The sequence below is a fragment of the Acinonyx jubatus genome, chromosome E1, assembly GCF_027475565.1.
Source record: "Acinonyx jubatus isolate Ajub_Pintada_27869175 chromosome E1, VMU_Ajub_asm_v1.0, whole genome shotgun sequence".
Lineage (NCBI taxonomy): Eukaryota > Metazoa > Chordata > Mammalia > Carnivora > Felidae > Acinonyx > Acinonyx jubatus.
In genome coordinates, this window is record NC_069397.1 from 40,561,315 (window position 1) to 40,580,279 (window position 18,965).

General features: G+C 46.3%; 2 protein-coding genes across 3 annotated transcripts; both read right to left on the reverse strand.

The window, feature by feature from the left end:
• Nucleotides 1-2,428: 2,428 nt before the first annotated feature.
• AARSD1 (alanyl-tRNA synthetase domain containing 1) lies at nt 2,429-11,168 on the reverse strand. Its single transcript, XM_027049067.2, has 12 exons — nt 11,022-11,168; nt 10,745-10,876; nt 8,795-8,954; nt 8,049-8,106; nt 7,463-7,619; nt 7,251-7,367; nt 6,897-7,027; nt 6,247-6,313; nt 6,013-6,104; nt 5,500-5,554; nt 4,398-4,492; nt 2,429-2,752 (listed from the first exon to the last, which is right to left on the reverse strand). The coding sequence occupies exons 1-12, from the start codon at nt 11,058-11,060 to the stop codon at nt 2,617-2,619; spliced, it is 1,239 nt and encodes a 412-aa protein (XP_026904868.1). The 5' UTR covers nt 11,061-11,168; the 3' UTR covers nt 2,429-2,616.
• A 1,733-nt stretch (nt 11,169-12,901) lies between these two features.
• On the reverse strand, nt 12,902-18,895 carry PTGES3L (prostaglandin E synthase 3 like). Of its 2 annotated transcripts, XM_027049068.2 has the most exons (8): nt 18,477-18,872; nt 17,990-18,103; nt 17,817-17,883; nt 17,613-17,711; nt 15,524-15,613; nt 14,786-14,839; nt 14,254-14,281; nt 12,902-14,078 (listed from the first exon to the last, which is right to left on the reverse strand). In XM_027049068.2, exons 1-8 carry the CDS (start codon nt 18,659-18,661, stop codon nt 14,071-14,073), a joined length of 645 nt encoding a protein of 214 aa, XP_026904869.1. In that variant the 5' UTR covers nt 18,662-18,872; the 3' UTR covers nt 12,902-14,070. The 2 variants fall into 2 exon arrangements, with proteins under 2 accessions (XP_026904869.1, XP_026904870.1); XM_027049069.2 differs by lacking the exon at nt 12,902-14,078 and having other exon boundaries at nt 14,246-14,281; nt 18,477-18,895.
• Nucleotides 18,896-18,965: the final 70 nt, after the last annotated feature.

Sequence of the window (18,965 nt, forward strand, 5' to 3'; positions counted from 1 at the left end):
GGGCAAAAGAGAGAGAAGTCTGTCCCTACGAGAGCCTCTTTGCTCTGGACATGGGCCCCGCTCTTGTTCCTTAAAGTTGAGAGTCTGGCTCTCTGCCGGCAGTAGTCTGCACAGAAGGTGCAGACCTTTCTGGAAAAAGAGGGAAATTTCTCCATCACTCTTTCCCAAATAGCCTTGGTTGCCCTCCACCTAAGGTGCTTTAGTCATAGTTTGGATCTAATTCAGGAAAGGAACCAGAGATGCAAGCTTTATGCAAAAGAGTTTTTCATTAGGGCCTGTAGAGCCATCTGTTTTCCCTGTGAGGCCCAGGACTTTAAGTTCTTAAGGAAAAGACCTGGCATTCTAGCATAGCTTAGCTGACTCACCGGTTTCCACTCAGGACATTTAGGCACGCTGCCTTCTTAAATTCAGTCTGCCTCCTGCTCTGTGTCCATCTCTTATCTGACATCTTTTGTTTCCCATACTAACATCAGACCCAATACCTATACATGCACCTGCAGGCACACGGGAGACCCTCGCCTTTGGTGCGAGCCACAGTATCAAATGTCTTCAGCAATTCATGGGCACTTAAGTCATAAAACTTAAGAGGAAGGAGCCCCTTCTCATGATTTCTATGCTGTAAAAGTGGGTTACAACAATGTTCCTGAATATATAATCTATGTGTGTATGTGTACATTAAACTCTATCACATTTTGTGCTGATTAATAAAACACCTATTGTTCTGCTTGTGCTCATTTAATGTTACTCTAATAAATGATTAAACTCATTCTGCTTCAGTTTTGGGTGAACCTCACAAATGACAATCGACCCTGTATTTTTCATATTTCAGGAAGTTCCTTCTTTCTTAGGTGCTGTGTTCACATCCCTATTTTGAAGTTAAGAAACTAAAGCTCAGGGAGAGTCTCAGCAGGGAGACCATCCTGGTTTGCGACTGTGGTTGTAGTGTCATGTGTGGAGCACCCCCTTCACCCTTTGAGATATCTGAGTTTGGGTAATAAATGATATGGTTATCCTAGGTCTTTGTGAGCAGAACGCACATAAGCGATGGCAATCAAGGGTGGCCTCCAGTCCACTGCTCTCGTATCACACCCTGATGAAGCAGAACAGAGGACAAAGGGAGATCTCACACACACACGAAATAAAATTCAAATGGGTCTCTGTTGGGGCACCTGGGTGGCTTAGCCAGTTAAATGTCCGACTTTGGCTCAGGTCATGATCTCGAATTCTGCGGATTCAAACCCTGTGTAGGTCTCTGTGCTGACAGCTCAGAGCCTGGAGCCTGCTTTGGATTCTGTCTCCCTCTCTGTGTCCCTCCCTCACTTGCACTCTCTCCCTCAAAAATAAAAAACATTAAAAAAAAAAAATGGATCTCTGGGGCGCCTGGGTGGCTCAGTCGGTTGAGTGTCTGACTTTGGCTCAGGTCATGATCCTACAGCTCGTGAGTTTGAGTCCCCCATCGTCAGGCTCTGTGCTGACAGCTCAGAGCCTGGAGCCTGCTTCAGATTCTGTGTCTCCCTCTCTCTCTGCCCCTCCCCTGCTCACACTGTGTCCCTCTCCCTCAAAATTAAACAAACATTAAGTTTAAAAATAAATAAAATAATCACTTTCTTTTTTTCTGGTTTTACCACCCATGGGTACACAAAGCCAGGACTTCTACTCGGGTCTATAAAACTCCAATGTCTTTGTTCTTAACTTCGAGATACTTCCTCTTGTCCTAACAGTTGCTGAAAGATTGGTTTAAATCCTCCACCAAGCATGGATTTGTGTTTCTTCTTTTAGCTGTCAACTTCTGCTTTACATATTTTGAGGCCGTTATTAGATGCAAATTTAGAATACTTTGTCCTCCTTTTATCATTACGTATCCCTCTTGATCTCTAACAGTGATTCTGAAAGTCTCAATAATATGACACCAGGGGTGCCTGGATGGCTCAGTCAGTTAAGCGTCCGACTCTTGATTTCGGCTCAGGTCCTGATCTCGCAGTTAGTGGGATTGAGCCCCACGACGGGCTTTGTGCTGACAGCGAGGAACCTGCTTGGGATCTCTCTCAAAATCCATAAACATTAAAATAATAATAATGTGACACAAGCTCTCTTTGGGTTAGTCTTCCGGGATACCCTTTTCTATCTCTTTTCTGTCTCAGTAACACACTTAGAGCATCTTTCTACTATATTTGTGTGGCCTCTTGACCTATTTGCAAAGTCATTGATACTTTTTAGTTCTAAAACACAGGAATAGGAAAATAAGGAAAAAAAAAAAAGAAAACGAGGAGATATGATTGAATCTAAGCCCTAGGTTGAACCTCCAGACTGACTCGCCCTCCCCTAGACAGTCACATTCCCACAGGAAGAAAGGTTGCAGCTGCTCTTTAGAGAAATTAGTACACTTCCTCAACATAATGCTCCCTTGTGGAGGTTATGACTAACAGGGGCCAAATTAGAAAGCTGTTTATTCACAGATACTCATCGCGTAAACACACCAGAGAATATTGAATAAATCAGTCATATGCATGTGGTACCATAACCATTCCAAGTCAAGCTATTTTATTGTCCAAGAGACTCTGTGGTCACAGGAGGCCCGTTCTCAACAGCAGGAGCCCCAGGGAAGTGTCCAGATCCTCACTCCTCAGCACTCTGAGTGCTGATGTAGTCCTGGAGAAGCGCCTGCACCTCTGCCCGCCGGCTCATCTTGGTGGCCTTGCCCTGGAAGCGGCCTTTCTTCCCGGCCCCTTTGCCTTCCAGGACCTCAGCCACCCTGGGGAGCAGAGAGACATTCAGGCGGGAAGTCTTCAAGGGAAAGGCCACAGAAAAACCAAGGGCAGCTCAGAGTCCTTCCCCACAGCCAGGGCCGAGGGGAAAGAAAGATGGCTTCTAGAAACCCTTCTTAAAAATACTTGCACATATGCACAGATATATGGACCATGTTTATTGTAAAAGTGAAAAACTTGGGGAACAAAAAATGAACTAGTATTTGTTGTTCTACATATTTTTTTAAAAAGCGTGAATAACGGGATACAACAGAAGAGTCTAGAAATGGGAGGCTAGATAAATTATGGCAACACTCCTGGGAGTGTCCACTGGGGGTAAGGGGCTGTGGACACAAAAGCCTGTGGGGAGCAGCAGTGAAGCAAGCTGGGGGGGGGGTGAGTGAGAAGGGAGGGGAATGTGGACAGAGGGACAAGCCTGTCCTGTCTGAAGCAGGCAGTCACCACCCAGTTCCTCACAGCTATTGCCATGTGGGCCCAGTGTTGCCAGAGCATGCCTTTCTTTTCCTTTTTTGAGAAATGCTAGAACTCTACATTTTTATGTATAAATCTCCTAGTTTTAAAATGTAACAACTAACTTTGAAATTTTAAAATAAGGGTGCCTGAGTGGCTCAGTCGGTTAAGCGTCTGACTCTTGATCTCAGCTCAGGTCCAGACCTCAGGGTCCCGAGCTCCTGGCCTGTGCTGGGCTCCATGCTGGGCATGGAGCCTACTTAAAAAAAATAAAATAAAAAATTTAAAATAGTAAACAGCCCAAACTAATCTGTAGGCCACATCTGGCTGCCTGTCAGGAACCTCTGCTTTAGTTTCTTATGTTTTCCTTTGAAAACTCATCAGAGCCAATCAGGACTTTGAAAACCCTCAACACCAGAAAGAACAGGGGACACTACGCTCTGTATCTAATTTAAAGTGAGAAAATATAGGGGCACCTGGGTGGCTCAGTTGGTTAAGTGTCCTAGACTCTTGATTTTGGCTAAGGTCATGATCTCACAGTTGGTGAGATCGAGCCCCAAGTCGGGCTCTGCACTCACTGCACAGAGCCTGCTTGGGATTCTCTCTCTCCCCCTCCCTGCCCCTCCCCCGCTCAAGTGCGCATGCTTGCTCTCTCTGAAAATAAGTAATGTTTTTTTTTTAAACATTGAAAAATAAAGTAAGAAAACATAAGCAATGAGGGTAAAGAAATTCAACAAAGTTCTAATTTTCCCATGACAATTACATCAATGCTGATTTTTACTTAGTCTTAAAATCCTAATCTCTTCTCCAGAATAGTTGGTCTGTGTCTCTGCTTTGCTGGTGCCTTAGTCACCTGTTTTATTGGCCTAGTGATAATACAGCACCTGAATTCGTGCGTCATTTATGTTATCTCAATTTCTAAAAGAAAAAACAGAAAAGCATAGGAGATTTGGAGCAAAAAAGACCTAGGTTTGAGTCTCAGTTCTACCAACTGTGAGATCTCAGGCACATGATATGTAGTCCCTCGTCTGTAAAATTAGGAATGACTGCGGTGATAATTGTTCCTGCTCAGCCCACCTCATATGCCTGTGATGTGAATCAAAATGAGATCACAGATGTGGTGGCCCTCTTTGTGGGTCAAGGGCTCTACTAGCAGGTTAGTGCAGACAGTCCACAGATTACCTGGGGCCCAGGGTCTCCACGGCTTCAGCTGGCCCTGCCAGTAAGAAGAGCCCAGCACCTTTCTCATCACCCACAGTTAAGAACAGGAGGGTCTCCTAGGAGGTAAGATAAAGAGAAGTCCTGATACTTGAGAAGTAGGGTCAATCCCCCTAAATGCTGTCCTCTCCTCACTCTCAAGATCAGACTTTTGCCCTTAAACCATGAGTGATGTTCCTGATGAGAGATAATGCAGCCCCTATGCTCTGGCCCACCAGGGCCAAGAAACTTTTTTGAGAATGACTATAGGAACTTAGGTTAAACATTAAGAAGGCAGAAGGCTGCTGACCATGGCCAGGCACTAAATGCCTTTTGTGACCTGACTCCCATCAACTTTTGCAGCCTGCCCACCGCTTTCCCTCACACAGCCTGCACCTGCCACTGCCTAAAGCTGCCTGTCTCCCTCTGCCTGGCTACCTTTGCTTCCTCATCTGACGACCACTAGGCAGTTCTGCAGGCCCCTCCCCTGGGGGCTCCCCACTCTTTCAGGTAACATGTTGTTCCACTTCCAGCATTCACCACCCGAAATTAGAAATGTCACCATACAGTACATTTGCCTCCCAGACTGGAGAGTGAGCTCCTTGAGAATCAGTATGCTTTACACAGGACTATAAAAAGAGACATGTATACTGTTTGGCCCGGGGCAGGTACCCCAAAGAGTGTTTTTTGGAGTAAATGCAAAAGAGAGACCCGGAAATCATGAAGTTGCAGACTACCAGGATGGCACCGGGAGCCAGAGGAGAAGGAAAATGGAAAGGATGGCCTTCAAAGGGCCTAGCCAGCCCCATCGCTTCTAAAACCAGGCCCTTGGCACATATAAATGTGGGTGGCTTGGAAGAGTTTCAGCTCTCATAAAAGGAACTCAGAAGCTGGTAAATATCGCAGCCCCAGAGAGGTCACTATCACAGATCTCACACTAGTGCTAAAAAAAAAAAAAAAACAAACAGTACTGAATGAATTTCAATTCCCTACTCTTCATGCATTCATGGGAGGGACTTCAGCTAAACTAATGCACCTCACTCAGGTCTCTACCCACGAGAGATCAAGAATCTCATGCTCCTCTTACCTCTGACCCAATCTCATTGGCAATGATATTCATGAACTCAGAATCCCCCTCCTTCCTACAACAAAGGACACAGACGTCAGATCCAGCTTGGAGCAGGAGATGGGAAACTGCAGGAAGCCCCTCTCCTCCTCATCAGGCTGGCCTTGCGGCAGGCTGTCTGTGCGAAGTCCCAGACTCTCTCAGCAAAGACAGAGAGTGCTGGCTGAGAGCCAGCAACATGTCCTTCTCGGCAGTTTACAGCATGCTTTGTATTTATTTCTGTCTCCCTTCAACAAGATCGGTCAGGTAAGGAGACATCTGTTAGATGGTGAAGGAGGTGAGGGAAGGTGGTGATGAAAGTTACAGTGTTACTATGAAGATGCTCTTATAGAACCCAGGAAATCTGGAAGGTAACACATCCCCTCGGGTCTGCTCAGCCTTGAGAAAGCAGTGAGTGACCCACTAGGCACTGCACCCAGGGGAGAGGCTGAGCCCCAAGCCCCAAGCCCAGCAGCTCCATACCCTGTGTCTCACCTATGTAACGTGACCACACCTCCCCAGTCTGGGCTGTTCCGCAGGCTGTGGGCAATGTGCACGGCCAGGTCTCTGAGCAGATTCAGGTTGTTCTGCAACAGATGCCAGAACTCAACAGACAGAAGGAGTAACAGGGGAGCTCACCATCTTCGCCCCACTTCATTCCCCCTCACTCCGGCTCTGATGAACTATACAACTGGTGAGGCCCTCTCCAACCTCGATGGAATAAATCACCTTCTGCAAGAGCTTGGTAGAGTTCTGTAGCTTCTTCACTGCTTCCACGTGATCCTCTGCTCCACACCTGCAAGAGAAAGGTGTGTGGTCACCTGCCCGGCTTCCCAAACTGCTTTTGGGATGAGGTGTATATCCATGATGCCCTTCTTTCTTAAAAAAAAAAAAAAATTTTTAACGTTTATTTATTTTTGAGAGAGAGACAGAGACAGAGAATGTGAGCAGGGGAGGGGCAGACAGAAAGGGAGACACAGAATCCAAAGCAGGCTCCAAGCTCTGAGCTGTCAGCACAGAGCCCGACGCGGGGCTCGAACTCACAGTCCATGAGATCATGACCTGAGCTGACGTCGGACACCTAACCGACTGAGCCACCCAGGTGCCCCACCATGATGCCCTTCTTGATAGTCTCCCTCCAGATGGGGACCTGGGGACCTTCCAAGGAGGCTGCCTAAGCAACTGACGAAGAAGATATAAAGGAATAAACCATTTTACATGGGTCTGACTTACCATCCAAAGTGCTTCATCACTTACGATTGCATCTTACCCCCAACCCCGTCCGCCCCGAGATAAAGAGAGAACTGTCTACCCTACAGGTAGGAGAGCTGAACTTGGGGTGGCCAGAACCTGAGACATGGGGGCAGCAGGGGGCATACTTAAGCAGTGTGGTCAGTGCTTTTTCAGTTCCGTGGCTTCTCTCCATCCACTTCAGCACCCGGTTCCCAGCCAGAAATGCCAGGTTGGTTTTGTTCTTTTTCCCCTTCTCGGTGCCCAGAATTTTAATGACCTACATGAGGCAAGGGAGTAACACAAGCACAGGTATAAACTGAAGCGGGTGCCAGAGCCGAGGGGAGGAGATCCCTAGACCTGTGCCCCAGCTGGGAAGCCCTGAAGGAGTGACTTCAGCCGGGCCTCCTCAGCTGTCCCCCTCGATCGCTCTCAGCCTTCTCGTGATCCCCACTTCCCTAACACCCTCTCTCCCAACCACTCAAGAGCCCTTCTTTACCCACCTGAAGGTCACTGAGATTGCTCACATGGGTCCCACAGCACATGTTGGAATCAACGCTCTCGATGGTAACAACTCGAACGGGCCCAGCATGATCGTCGGGCAAACCCCGGCCCCTCACCTGGAACACAGCAGAGGGAGACGGGCTGTCTGAATTTTGATGACGGGCCCTTGGAGGGCCATTCTACAGACGCTGCCGCACTGGCTCTCCCTCACCTGCTCCACCTCAGGGTCATCCAGGCTCAGCTCTCGCACATTCACAGGCAGGCGGTCTCTGATTTTTTCATTGACGCTCTGCTCAATGGCAGCCACCTGCTCTGCAGTCACAGAGGGGCTGTCCAGCTCAATCACACTCCGCAGCCGCCCTAACTCCCTGCCAGAAGAAGTGCGGCAGTCACAGGGCGCTGATGATGACAGTAAGAATATAACAAAGTCTACAAAGAACGTTCACGTAAATTATCTTATTTAATCCTCACAAAAACCCTCCAAGGTAGAGACTGTCAGTCATTTCCTTTTGTATGGGTGAGGAGTAGGAAGGAATGTGATCAAGATCATGCAGCCAGAATTCACCCCCTGGCTCTCTGGGCTCCAAACTCCATGTTCTTTCCTTCTCGCATCCTCATGCTTCCCCTGAGACACACAAGGTCACCCACCACCCCCACCCTAAGGGGAACAGGAGAACACAGCAGATTTTGAACCCTATCCTTTCTTTTATCCTCCTACCCCGACCCATCACTGACTGGGAGAGGAGCTGCCAGTCTGGGACCTGCAACCTATGGTTAGTCTTAGGTCCCCTGCTCACCAGGATGTGGTCTTCAACCCGAACAGATGGTCAGCAACTGCTGTGATGAGATGCTGCCCTGAGCGGAGAGAGCAAGAGACAGGGTAGAGTGAGAAGTGCAGCCAGCCACATGCTCCCTGATATCATCACAGAGATTCTCCCCGTGGAAGACCTGCCGGGTACTGGCTAATAATACTCTTATCAGATATGTTACTGAAAACCCTCACGAGAACCCTACAAAAAGCTTTATGATGCCGTTTCACAAATGACCTCTATCAGGCGTCTGGGGGAAAGACAAAGAGCTGGGACCAGGATGACTGTGCTAACAGTGGAAGGAAGTGGAGAGATGTTCAGAAGATAAACTGCCAGGACCCAGTGGTTGGCTCTCCCCAAAGAGGTGTCTGCACTGACTTTCAGGATTTGAGCAACCAGGTGGATGTTCATGAACACCTGGTCTGGGGGAAGAAATGCCTATTTAAGTCCGTTTTGAACACATTGAATTTAAAGAGCCTAGGAGATATCCAGGTAAAGCCAAAAAGTGGGAGGTTGGTAAAACTCAAATCCGGAGGTTATTCTAATACTTTTACTTTAATTGTTCACCTTGTTATAACATTTTTCACCTACTGTCTGAAACGGAGCTGATTCTGATTACGTCTGTCCTTTCCAAAAGGTTAACCCCTAGAGAACCCAAAGACGTCCCAATCATTATGGCATTCCCATCCATGGCAACAGCCCCTCCTGCAGATCCCCCAGGCCGCCCCGCCTACCTGAATGCTGCTGCATGTGGTCAAACCTTCGCTCCCAGTCCACCCGGACCTGGACCTCAGTCCCTGGGGCCAGGGCTGTCTGTGTGAAATGATCAGCCTGAGCCCCGCGGCGGGTCACTCGCAACACAGAGATGTCATTGATCGTACCGTGGTCATCAGGCTGGGGAAAGAAGTAAAACTAATCAGCGGTGGGAGACAGAGCTCACCTTAACTCCTGGATACAAAGACCCTCTAGGGAATGTATGTAAGGAACACACCCAGAATCTGAGATTCCCTAAGGGACAAGAAGCACTGTCCGGTGAGGTGGTCCACTTTGTTCTGTGAGGGGATTCTATTCTCTTCACTCTGAACACCCATATATTTTGTTCTTGAGAACAAAACAGCAGACTTAAAACAGAGATTATAACTACAAAAACAAAGATTTTAGTAAAACCCAAAGAAATGTAATCGTCACTCTCACTGCCTTTAGATTCTTATCTTCCAAGAGTTTCTAAAATGGTTTGATTTTCCTTCCATCCTCCGCACTATTACTAGAATTAGATACAAAAATATTCACTCATTTTAAGGACGCCTGGCTGGCTCGGTCAGTGGAGCATGCGACTCTTGATCTCCAGGTCATGAGTTCGAGCTCCCTGTTGGGTGTAGAGATTACTTTAAAAAAAATAAAGAACAAAAACATTCATTCACTTAAAAAAATATCTAGTGCCACCTGCTTACAAGATCTGGCCATGACCCCAGAATACAATATAAACAAGACAAAGCCCCTCATGGATCTTAAGCGTCTGGAAAAAAAATACAGACACACACACACGGGTCACTGCAATATGATCTACAACACGCTATAATGTAAAAAAAGTACACTGTTCTAGAGGAGTTCACAGGAAAAAGACCTAATAGTCTCAAGGAATTAGGGAAGAAACGTATACAATGAGTCTTTCTATAGTTGCCTGAGGTTACAGGTCTTCCTTCAGCAGAAAACCTCCTGTAACAATGACGCTGATATGAAATTGGAACTTTCTCACTATCAAGTTTACTGACCATGTTCTCTCGTTTCACTTCTTTGCCTAAGTACTTCATGGTTCACCACAGCTTCTTGGATGAAGTCCACACACCTTAACACATCCTTCAAGTTCCTCTGAACTGACCCCAACTGACCTTTCCAAGGTCACCTCCAGCCTGTCATCAACACACACCATAGGCTCCAACTATATTAGACTACTTGCCTTTAACTAGACTTGTCGGATTCCTTCAGCCTTCCCTGCCTTTGTCTGTGCTATTATCCCTGCTGGAAAAAGCCTCTCCCATAACGCCCACCTTTTTGCTGTTATTACTCTCCTTTCTCCAGTTCATGTTGGACCTTGTCCCTATCCCATCACAGCACAAATAAGCCTGTCCTCTGTTGTGCTCCCTCAAGGGGAGCATTTCCAGTCCCTGTCAAACACCCTAAGCTAATTCCTAATTCCTTTGCACTTGTTTTCTCGCTGCCTGGAATACTTGCTCCTTTCCCACAAACACCATTAGGTAACTGCAATGGTTTACCCACTCCCTTCACTTAGGTCTGTACTGAAATAACTTCCCCCCTACTTAGGAGAACATCCCATGACTGTCTTTCCCTCAACCTTTAATTTTCTTTAGAGCACTTACCAAACCAAGCCCTCTATTTTATCTATTTACCATTTTGTCTGTCTTCTCCGATAAATATTCTCTGTATGTAGAGATACTGTCTTGTTCACCCCTTATCCTCAGAACCTGGAGTAAGTACCCAGGATATGTTATGACCCAATAAGTATGCGTTGGTAAGTATCTGTTGAATGAACAAACGAGCTGAATTGAACTAACTTCCATCTGTATTCATCACGGCTGGGGCAGAGGAGCAAGAGGGCATTTCCTGAGCAGAAAGGAATGAGGGGCTTCCTGGGAGCGGGTCGGGGTGAGGCGCGGGCCTGGTACCTGTCCCCCGCCCTCGGGGAAAAGCAGCGTGTCTTCCAGCACCACTTGGAAGCCACTCAGCACTTCTTTCTTGCCGTTGCTTCCTTCGGTCTGTAGCTCCGCGGGACGGCAGGAGACCACGGTGGTGGTGAACTGCACAGAGAGGGACACAGAATAAGGCGGACCCCAGCCCTCAAGACACCGGGACTGAGTCCCCGCAGCCCCTGCACGCGGCTCCGTCTTCCCGCACCGCCCCATCCGCCCGGCAGCTGCAGGTGCCTCGCCCAGCCGGCCGCACCTCGCGGGCATAGCTGTCCCGCTGACACCGGAACGCCATCGCCGCTGTCTCCCGGGACGCGGAGAACGCGGGAACCCGCGCACACTGGACGGCCCGCGGGCGGACGGAGAGCCCTGCGGGACAATCTTCACTGAGAGCGCGTCTCCGCGCAGAAGCACGAGGACAAGGGACGGGGTGTGGCTTGGACAAATTTACCGAAAACGCGATTTGCAGACGTTCCGGGGCGCCTAGCAACTGTTTGAAGACTTTGGAAAGACCTGAAAACAAAACTGCGCTCGGCCGGGACTTGTCAAGGCACTTAGTTCAGCCTCCCGCAGTCTCGGCTGGGGAAAGACGAGGTTGGGGCGAGGGGTACTGACATGGATACAGGGCACTGCTGCCCAATAGAAATTAGTGCAAGCCATATACGCTAATGTTTCATTGAAACCAACAGATCCAGAATATTATGTCATTTAATAAGTGTAAAATTAAGTGAGATTTTTTTTCTGCACAAAATTTTCAAAAGCTGATGTGTATTTATGCTTATAGCACATCTCAGCTTGCACTAGCCACATCTCGGTACTCAATAATCACATGCACTCAATAACCACATGTGACTAGTGTTACCTAACTGGACAGTGTAGAAGAGAAAGGCTAACAGAAATTAACAAACTGTAATCAGCGCCTTAAAACGTTAAACAGATTAAATGTTAGAATTAACTTCCTGCTTTCTTAAAGCAAATAATAAAAAGCTTGAAGACGCCAGGTGTATCAGAATTTAGGATTTTTTCAGATTTTAGGCAGTAATGCAGAGCATACCCACCATGTGTTTTGTATGTGAATGTATGTATGTGTTATGAACCCCCATGTGTTCCATTTGGAATTCTGGAGCAACACCATGTCATCCAAAGCATTACTATTTATGCTGAGAAATAAATGCACTAAATAGAATAAACGAATACTATAAATAGCTTCACATCATTTTAGGTCAGGTTTTGCTGTCAAATGAGTTTTGCTGCCAATTTTTTTAAGTGGGTTTTCAGATTTTTTCTCGGTTTTCAGAATTGTGGATAAGGGAGGGACATATGCTATACAAGTTCAAGTCCCAACTCTGCCACCTATTGTTACCCGTTCAATCACCTATGAAGAAAACCTAATTATAAGGTTGATATGAGGTTCAAAATTTGTATTAAGATAATATATAAAGACTTAGTAAATTGTACAGCATGATACAAGTACAACTTTGTATTATCAGACTTTTTAAAAAGCTTAAGAAGTAATGTCAATAGCAAAATGGGCAAAAGGTATGGACAGAGCACCTTAAAAGAGATACCAATCACTAATAAAAATAAACGAACAATCTTATAATTAAAAGTAAATTAAGTCAAGTACAATTTTTTTATCTTTGTGAGTATCTAAAAGGTTTTGAAGAACGGGCCACTCTGTTGGTGGGAGCAGGAATGGGTCCAGTTTAGCTAGGAGCAACTTGGGCAACAGCTATCAAAACATTTAAATGTATCTACTACTCTTTGACCTAGCAATTCCACTTCTAGGAATTTACCCTACAGATATTCTTGCCAAACATATAAAGATCTATTTTTGAATCCTTGTTGCAGCATTGTTTGAAAACTGAAAAAGACTAACAACAACCTAAATGTCCCTCAGTGAGGAATCAGTTACATTGTGGAAAGTATCTTTAGTTGAATACCATGTAGCCATGAAAAATAGTTAGATCTATATACACCAACTTGGAAACAGCCCCAATATATATTAAGTTTAAACAAGCTGGGTTTAAATGTACATAGTATGATTTCAATTGTGTACACACACTGCATTTGCTTATAGGTCTATTAAGTTTAAAAAAATTTTTTTATATTTTGTTTATTTTTGAGAGAGAGAGAGAGAGAGAGAGAGAGAGAGAGAAAGAGCACAAGTGGGGGAGGGGCAGAGAGAGAGGGAGACACAGAATCCAGAGCAGGCTCCAGGCTCTGAGCTGTCGGCACAGAGCCCAATGTGGGGCTCGAACCCACAAACCGTGAGATCGTGACCTGAGCGGAAGTCAGTTGCTTAACCAACTGAGCCACCCAGGCGCCCCAAGATTTAATAGATATTATCCTATATGTAAGTAACTGTATGTTTGTTTCATATGTATTGTTTTATATATCAGCTAACTATATAATACAATATGATTACATAAGCTATAAGTATTAATGCAAGTTATGTGTACAGTGTATATACATATACAGATATATCAATTTATCAGAGAAACTATTAACAGTAGTTACCTCTCTTAAAGGAGTACAAATTCAACTTTAAATTTTATACCCTTCTATACTATTTTAATTTTTAAACTGTATCTATATATGATTGACATAAACTTTTGAAGTTTAATTTTTTAAACAAATCTCAGTACTTTACCATGAGTTCAAGGGCAAAGTGTGGGTACGGCATTTTGTCTAAGTCACAGTTTAAGTACACATTAGGCACTCAAAAAAATGTTCGTGGATGAATGGGGTAGATAATGGATGGAAGAGCAAACAGATATAGGCATTAACTAATGTAACAATTAGCTATTAAAGTGCAAAGAAATTTCTGGATTATGCAGGAAGCTGAGGTGGGTTTCTGGCTAGTTCTAGGGGTGGCAGAATTTACATGGTTCTAGGGGTACAGAGAAAGGCTGGTGTCTGGTCTGAGACATAAGCATTGATGTAGGCATGGGGAAGTCCCATGTAGGTTACAAGCCTACTCCCAAGATCTTTCTGTTTCCAATCTCAGCAGTGAGGACCAGGATCTGCAACGCCCACCCCACCCCTTGAGAGGAACAATAAAGGTAGAAGAGGTTTGCCTCCAGGAGGAAGAAGTGCAAGAAGAAAGGAGACAGAGAATTGTTCTTACAGATTTATTATAATCTATATGCTGCTTCTTTGGCTTTTGCTCTACCACACACACATGCTCGAATACTCAAGAGAGCCCCGATGAGTGGCCCAAGCACAAAGATTATAGCCAATTGGTAGGAAGTCAGGAGCCCCACCAGTCTACTCTCCTATCCTGCCATCTGATGGAGCCATACTCAAGTGCCTAGGAAAAAAGAAATAAAACATAAAAGGACATGTAAAAAGAGTTTCTAGGAAAGTTCAGAGATCCTGGAGACCCCACAGCTAAGAGCTGGCAAAGACCCCGGCCCTAGCTTTTCAGAGCGACTGGAAGATGCCCCAGCTTCCTCCCCAGCTCTGTCGTCACAGAAGTTAATTACTTGTTGCATCAGCACTGTCAGAATCATCCTAGGGAAAGAAAAAAAGACAAAAGCGCCCGTAGGATCTGCAAACAGTGAACATTTGTGTTCACAAACTCTACTCACTCCCTCCCGCTCACCAAGTTTTCTTTTGTGATTTTCTAAATCATACCACTTCCTGGTAGGCTGACAGAAGGATTTATACCTTCAAAAATAAAATAAACCACTGGCACTCAATTAACAACACTGTGTCAACCATCACATGGTTTCAGAATTTCAATTCAGGCCACTGCTCCTTACAACTGTGAATGCAGTCAACAGGGCCAGGTCTGCTCTAGGATAGAGAAGTAGAGGGGAGATGGGAGGGAGGAGGGTCTTGCTGGGGTTTTCTACAGCCTGGAGAAGAATATTCAACCTCCTGTGTCAAATCCAAATTTGGCTGACATGCACTGAGAAAACTATGGTGTGCCAAGGACCATAACAAGAGCTTTCTAGTATCTTATTTTTTAGGGCTAAAAGGAAACCAAAGGGTTGAAAGGCAGGCTTTACTCACATCCAGGTCATCCATGCCAGGGGGAGGTCTCTTGACGCTGACCTTCTTCAAAAGCTAGTAGGAAGAGAAAAATGATTACAAAAGAAAAGAAGGGCAAGGGAAGAGCAACCTGTATGTTGATGGACCACAGGAGAATGGTCCCAGCCAGACAACTGCCTTATCTGTACAGCCCCTAACACATCACTGGAATGAACTGGAGAAAAGTGAATCGATCCCCTTTTTAAAAGGATGTTGAAACACACACACAGCATCCTTCTTACTAATGCAGGTTACAGTCTGTTAGTATTTTGGCAACTTGAATAAATAGTAGCTGAAATTCTAAAACCAAATAATATATGGCAGGGCGCAATTTATTTGTTTTATGATGTAAATTTTTATACTGCTTAGTTTGAGCTTCCCATGAAGTTGTCTGGCTCAGGAAACACACACACACACACACACACACACACACACACACACACACACACAGAGAGAGAAAATAGAATGACAGAATGACAGAAAAGTTGGTAAAGGCTTTGCCACACTTTTTCAGAATTCTGTGACTAATGCATGAATCCAAGTGTACAGTTTCACTAATATTCATTTCTCCCATCCCTCCTAAATAAACATCACACAAAATATGTAAACAATATGAGCACGAATGAGACAAGCTCATCTATCTCTGTCTAGCCCTGATGACAGTCCTCCGTATGAGCAGAGACACAGAGAATGATCAAGATGGGCAGAAAATGGCATTACCTCTGCATAGTGTTCCACCTGAGCCAGCTCCACCTCTTCATCCCCCTCCCAGTCTCTCCAGTTATCAAAGTCCACAGACAACCACACCGGCTGCAAGAGGAAAGTATAGAGCATCACAAGTGCACAGAAGAACATGGCCGTGTGCACAGGGGCATGCTTAGGGGCAAAGAAGGCCATTGGGGGTACAGTCTTCCTTCCCCACAGCACTTCTTTGACTAGCCCCTTTCCAGGATGCCATCATCATCATCCGCAAAGATTTGCCAGGAATCTACTAAGTGTGATGCACAATGCCAGGCATTGTAGGAGATGGAAAAGCATAGAAATTTGGCCCTCCAGAAGCTGACTGAATAGAGGTATAATACCTCTAGAAAGATAAGTGTGTCATAAAATACTATAGGAATCAACCAAGCAAGACAGACAAGCTGCATCCCCTGGAGTTGGAGATAACCCTTGGAGGCCTGTGTTCTAAGTTCTTATAAACAAGAAGTTACTCACTCATTGATTTTAACAGCTATTTATTGAACACGTACTATGGGCCAGACTCTGAGCTTGGCATTGTGATTCTAAAAGGTTTAACAGAGGGGCACCTGGGTGGCTCAGTTGGCTGAGCATCCGACGTCAGCTCAGGTCATGATCTCACAGTTTGTGGGTTTGAGCCCCATGTTGGGCTTTGCAATGACAACGCAGAGCCTGCTTTGGATTCTCTGTCTTCCTCTCTCTCTGTCCCTCCCCTACTCATTCTCTCTCTTTCTCTCCCTCTCAAAAATAAATAAATGTTAACAAAATTAATTCAAGAAAATGTTTAATATATATAGCCCCAGCCATCACAAAGCAAGTGGGGAAGGGAAATTTAAATAAATCATTATAATAATAACAGCGTGGAAAGGGTGGTGGTGGCTTACGCAAGGGATATTACGGAAACACAGAAAGGAACTATAGGAGCCCAGGCTTCTTAGAGTAGCAGAGACTTAAAGGATGTGCAAGGGTTAGGTGGGCACAGGTAGTGATGATGGCTTTCCAGGAAGAAGGCACAGCATGAGCAAAGGTAAAGTAATGAGAAATAGCCTGGTGTGTGCAAAAGAGTTGCAAGACATTTGCTATGGCTAGAATGTAAAGTTTAGGGCAGAGACTAATGGGATATGATGCTCCAGAAGGGAGGAATAGCTTATATGTCACGCTGTGGTCCTTGGATTTCAACCCAAAGAGCAGAAGTGACAAGTTCAAATGCCTGAAAGAGGGTGCTACCGAAAAGGAGTAAAGTGAGGTGCACATGCTCCATTTAAAGCTCCATTTGGGAATTTATTTATTTATGAAGTAATTCTCTACATCCAGTATGGGGCTTGAATTCACAGCCCCAAGATCAACAGTCACATGCTCTACCAACTGGACCGGTCAGGTGCCCCTGGCATTTGGGAATTTAGGCCAGTGTGATCAGAATCTCCATTTTCTTCTTCTTTTTTTTTTTTTTTTCAAAGATTTTACTTTTAAGTAATCTCTATACCCAACATGGGCCTCAAACTCACAACCCTCAGATCAAGAGACGCATGCTGGGCCGACTGAGCCAGCCAGGTACTGTTCAAATGAGTGTTTAAAATTTTTTTTTCAACGTTTTTTATTTATTTTTGGGACAGAGAGAGACAGAGCATGAACGGGGGAGGGGCAGAGAGAGAGGGAGACACAGAATCGGAAACAGGCTCCAGGCTCCAGGCTCCGAGCCATCAGCCCAGAGCCTGACGCGGGGCTCGAACTCACGGACCGCGAGATCGTGACCTGGCTGAAGTCGGACGCTTAACCGACTGCGCCACCCAGGCGCCCCTCAAATGCGTGTTTTAGATAGGCCATGCTGGGAGCAGTACAAAGGATGGATTGAGGGTAGGACTGAAAACATGCAATAAACCTCACCCAGTGATGGATGAGGCCTGAATTAGAAGAGACAAAGTAACAGACTCAAGAATATTTAGGAAGTCAAGTAGGACCTTGTGAGTGACTGAATGTTGGTGGGAAAGGAGCCAAGGGTGATTCCCAGATCTATGTCCGCAGGTACACAGAGAGCAGAGGAGAAAGAGCAGGCCATTCCCCACACACCTACTTTGATATCCTCTTTGGTGAGTCGAGGCCAGGCCACCTTCTCCTTCCATTTCCTCACAAAACAAGTGATGGAACGACCGGAGCGTTTATCCTGGGAGTCCTGCCAGATAGACAGCCTCATTGTTAGGATCTGAGGTGTAGAATGAATCTCCAATTTCCCAAGCAGCCTTTCCATCCAGACCTTACTGTCCTGTCCCACCCTTACCTTGGAGTTCACCTTAGCATAGAACTCAATCTCATTGTACAACTCCACTCCATCCGCATTCTTGCAGCTGAGGAGACAATGCAGCTGAGGAAATGAGGCAGGGTGAGCATGGGCGCATTAGGAGAAAGGAAAGGTTCCTGGAAACCAGGCCCTCCAGAGAGGAGGGCCATTACCTGAACACAATGCGGTGGTCTTCGATGAGCACGTGGACATCGGTGCTATCCTCAACACAAAACTCCATGAACACATATTTGGGCCTGTCATACCACAGCGTCCTGGCATGCTGCCTGAAGAGGAGTTGCCGTGGGGCTTCATAGGAGTGGCAGAGGGAAGACAGGGGGCATTGGGGAAAGGGGGGGGGGGGATTTTAGGGACGTTTTATGCCATGGCCCTGTCAAAGTGGAGCTAAGTGAGACAGAAGGAAGTGAAAGGGGCGTGATGGGAGTGGGGAGGAGCGGGGAGGGTGAACCTGGGGAGAATCGAGAGTGCGAAAGTTGAGAGGTAGGGAGTTATGGAGAACATCCAGGTCACTTCCCTCACCACCCGAAAGTTACAGAGACCCGGAGTCTGGGGTTTCCATGGGACCTCGCAGGGCCCAGAGCGCCCAGACAATGGTGGGACAAGGAATCTCCAGGGAAAAGGGCGACTGGAAACACTCACCTTGCCATGGCGGCTCCTGCTACCCGGTGGCGTTTGGAGTCCGAAGCAGAGACCGCTATCTTTAGATACTGGGGACGCCCCCAGCAGCTGCCTCTCCTTATATGGTCGGGGAAGGCCTTAGAGGAAGGGGGGTTGTGGCCACACAGCCAAGGGATCTGCACTCCAGAGAGACTCTGGGAGAGCATAATCCCGGCAGTCCTTCACATCTCTGGGTCTCCAGAAATGTTCAGGTTAGGAATAGACCACCCACCCACGGGGACCAGGGCAAGAGCCACACTAGATAACGTGCACACCGAATAACTTGCTCCTGGCTTCATTCACTCGTTTCTCCAACGCTCAGGGCACTCAGTGTCTGATTCACGATAGGCGCTCAACAAAAAGTTATCAGCCCCAGTTAAATCCCCTGGGAAGGCCCGCCCCAGGTGACGATAAACTGTCTGACGTATGTGCCCCGCCCACCCGCTCCTGCGGGTTTCCCAGACAGCGCGC

Coding starts and splice junctions, on each gene's coding strand:
- PTGES3L (XM_027049068.2), bottom strand. CDS start 18,661: ATGCTCTCCCAGAGTCTCTCTGGAGTGCAGATCCCTTGGCTGTGTGGC. Junction 18,104..18,476: donor GCAGGAGCCGCCATGGCAAG/GTGAGTGTTTCC, acceptor ACTCCTCTTCAG/GCAGCATGCCAGGACGCTGT. Junction 17,884..17,989: donor GACCACCGCATTGTGTTCAG/GTAATGGCCCTC, acceptor TTGTCTCCTCAG/CTGCAAGAATGCGGATGGAG.
- AARSD1 (XM_027049067.2), bottom strand. CDS start 11,060: ATGGCGTTCCGGTGTCAGCGGGACAGCTATGCCCGCGAG. Junction 7,368..7,462: donor ATGACCCTGAGGTGGAGCAG/GTGAGGGAGAGC, acceptor GCTGTGTTCCAG/GTGAGGGGCCGGGGTTTGCC. Junction 6,105..6,246: donor CTACCAAGCTCTTGCAGAAG/GTGATTTATTCC, acceptor CATCTGTTGCAG/AACAACCTGAATCTGCTCAG.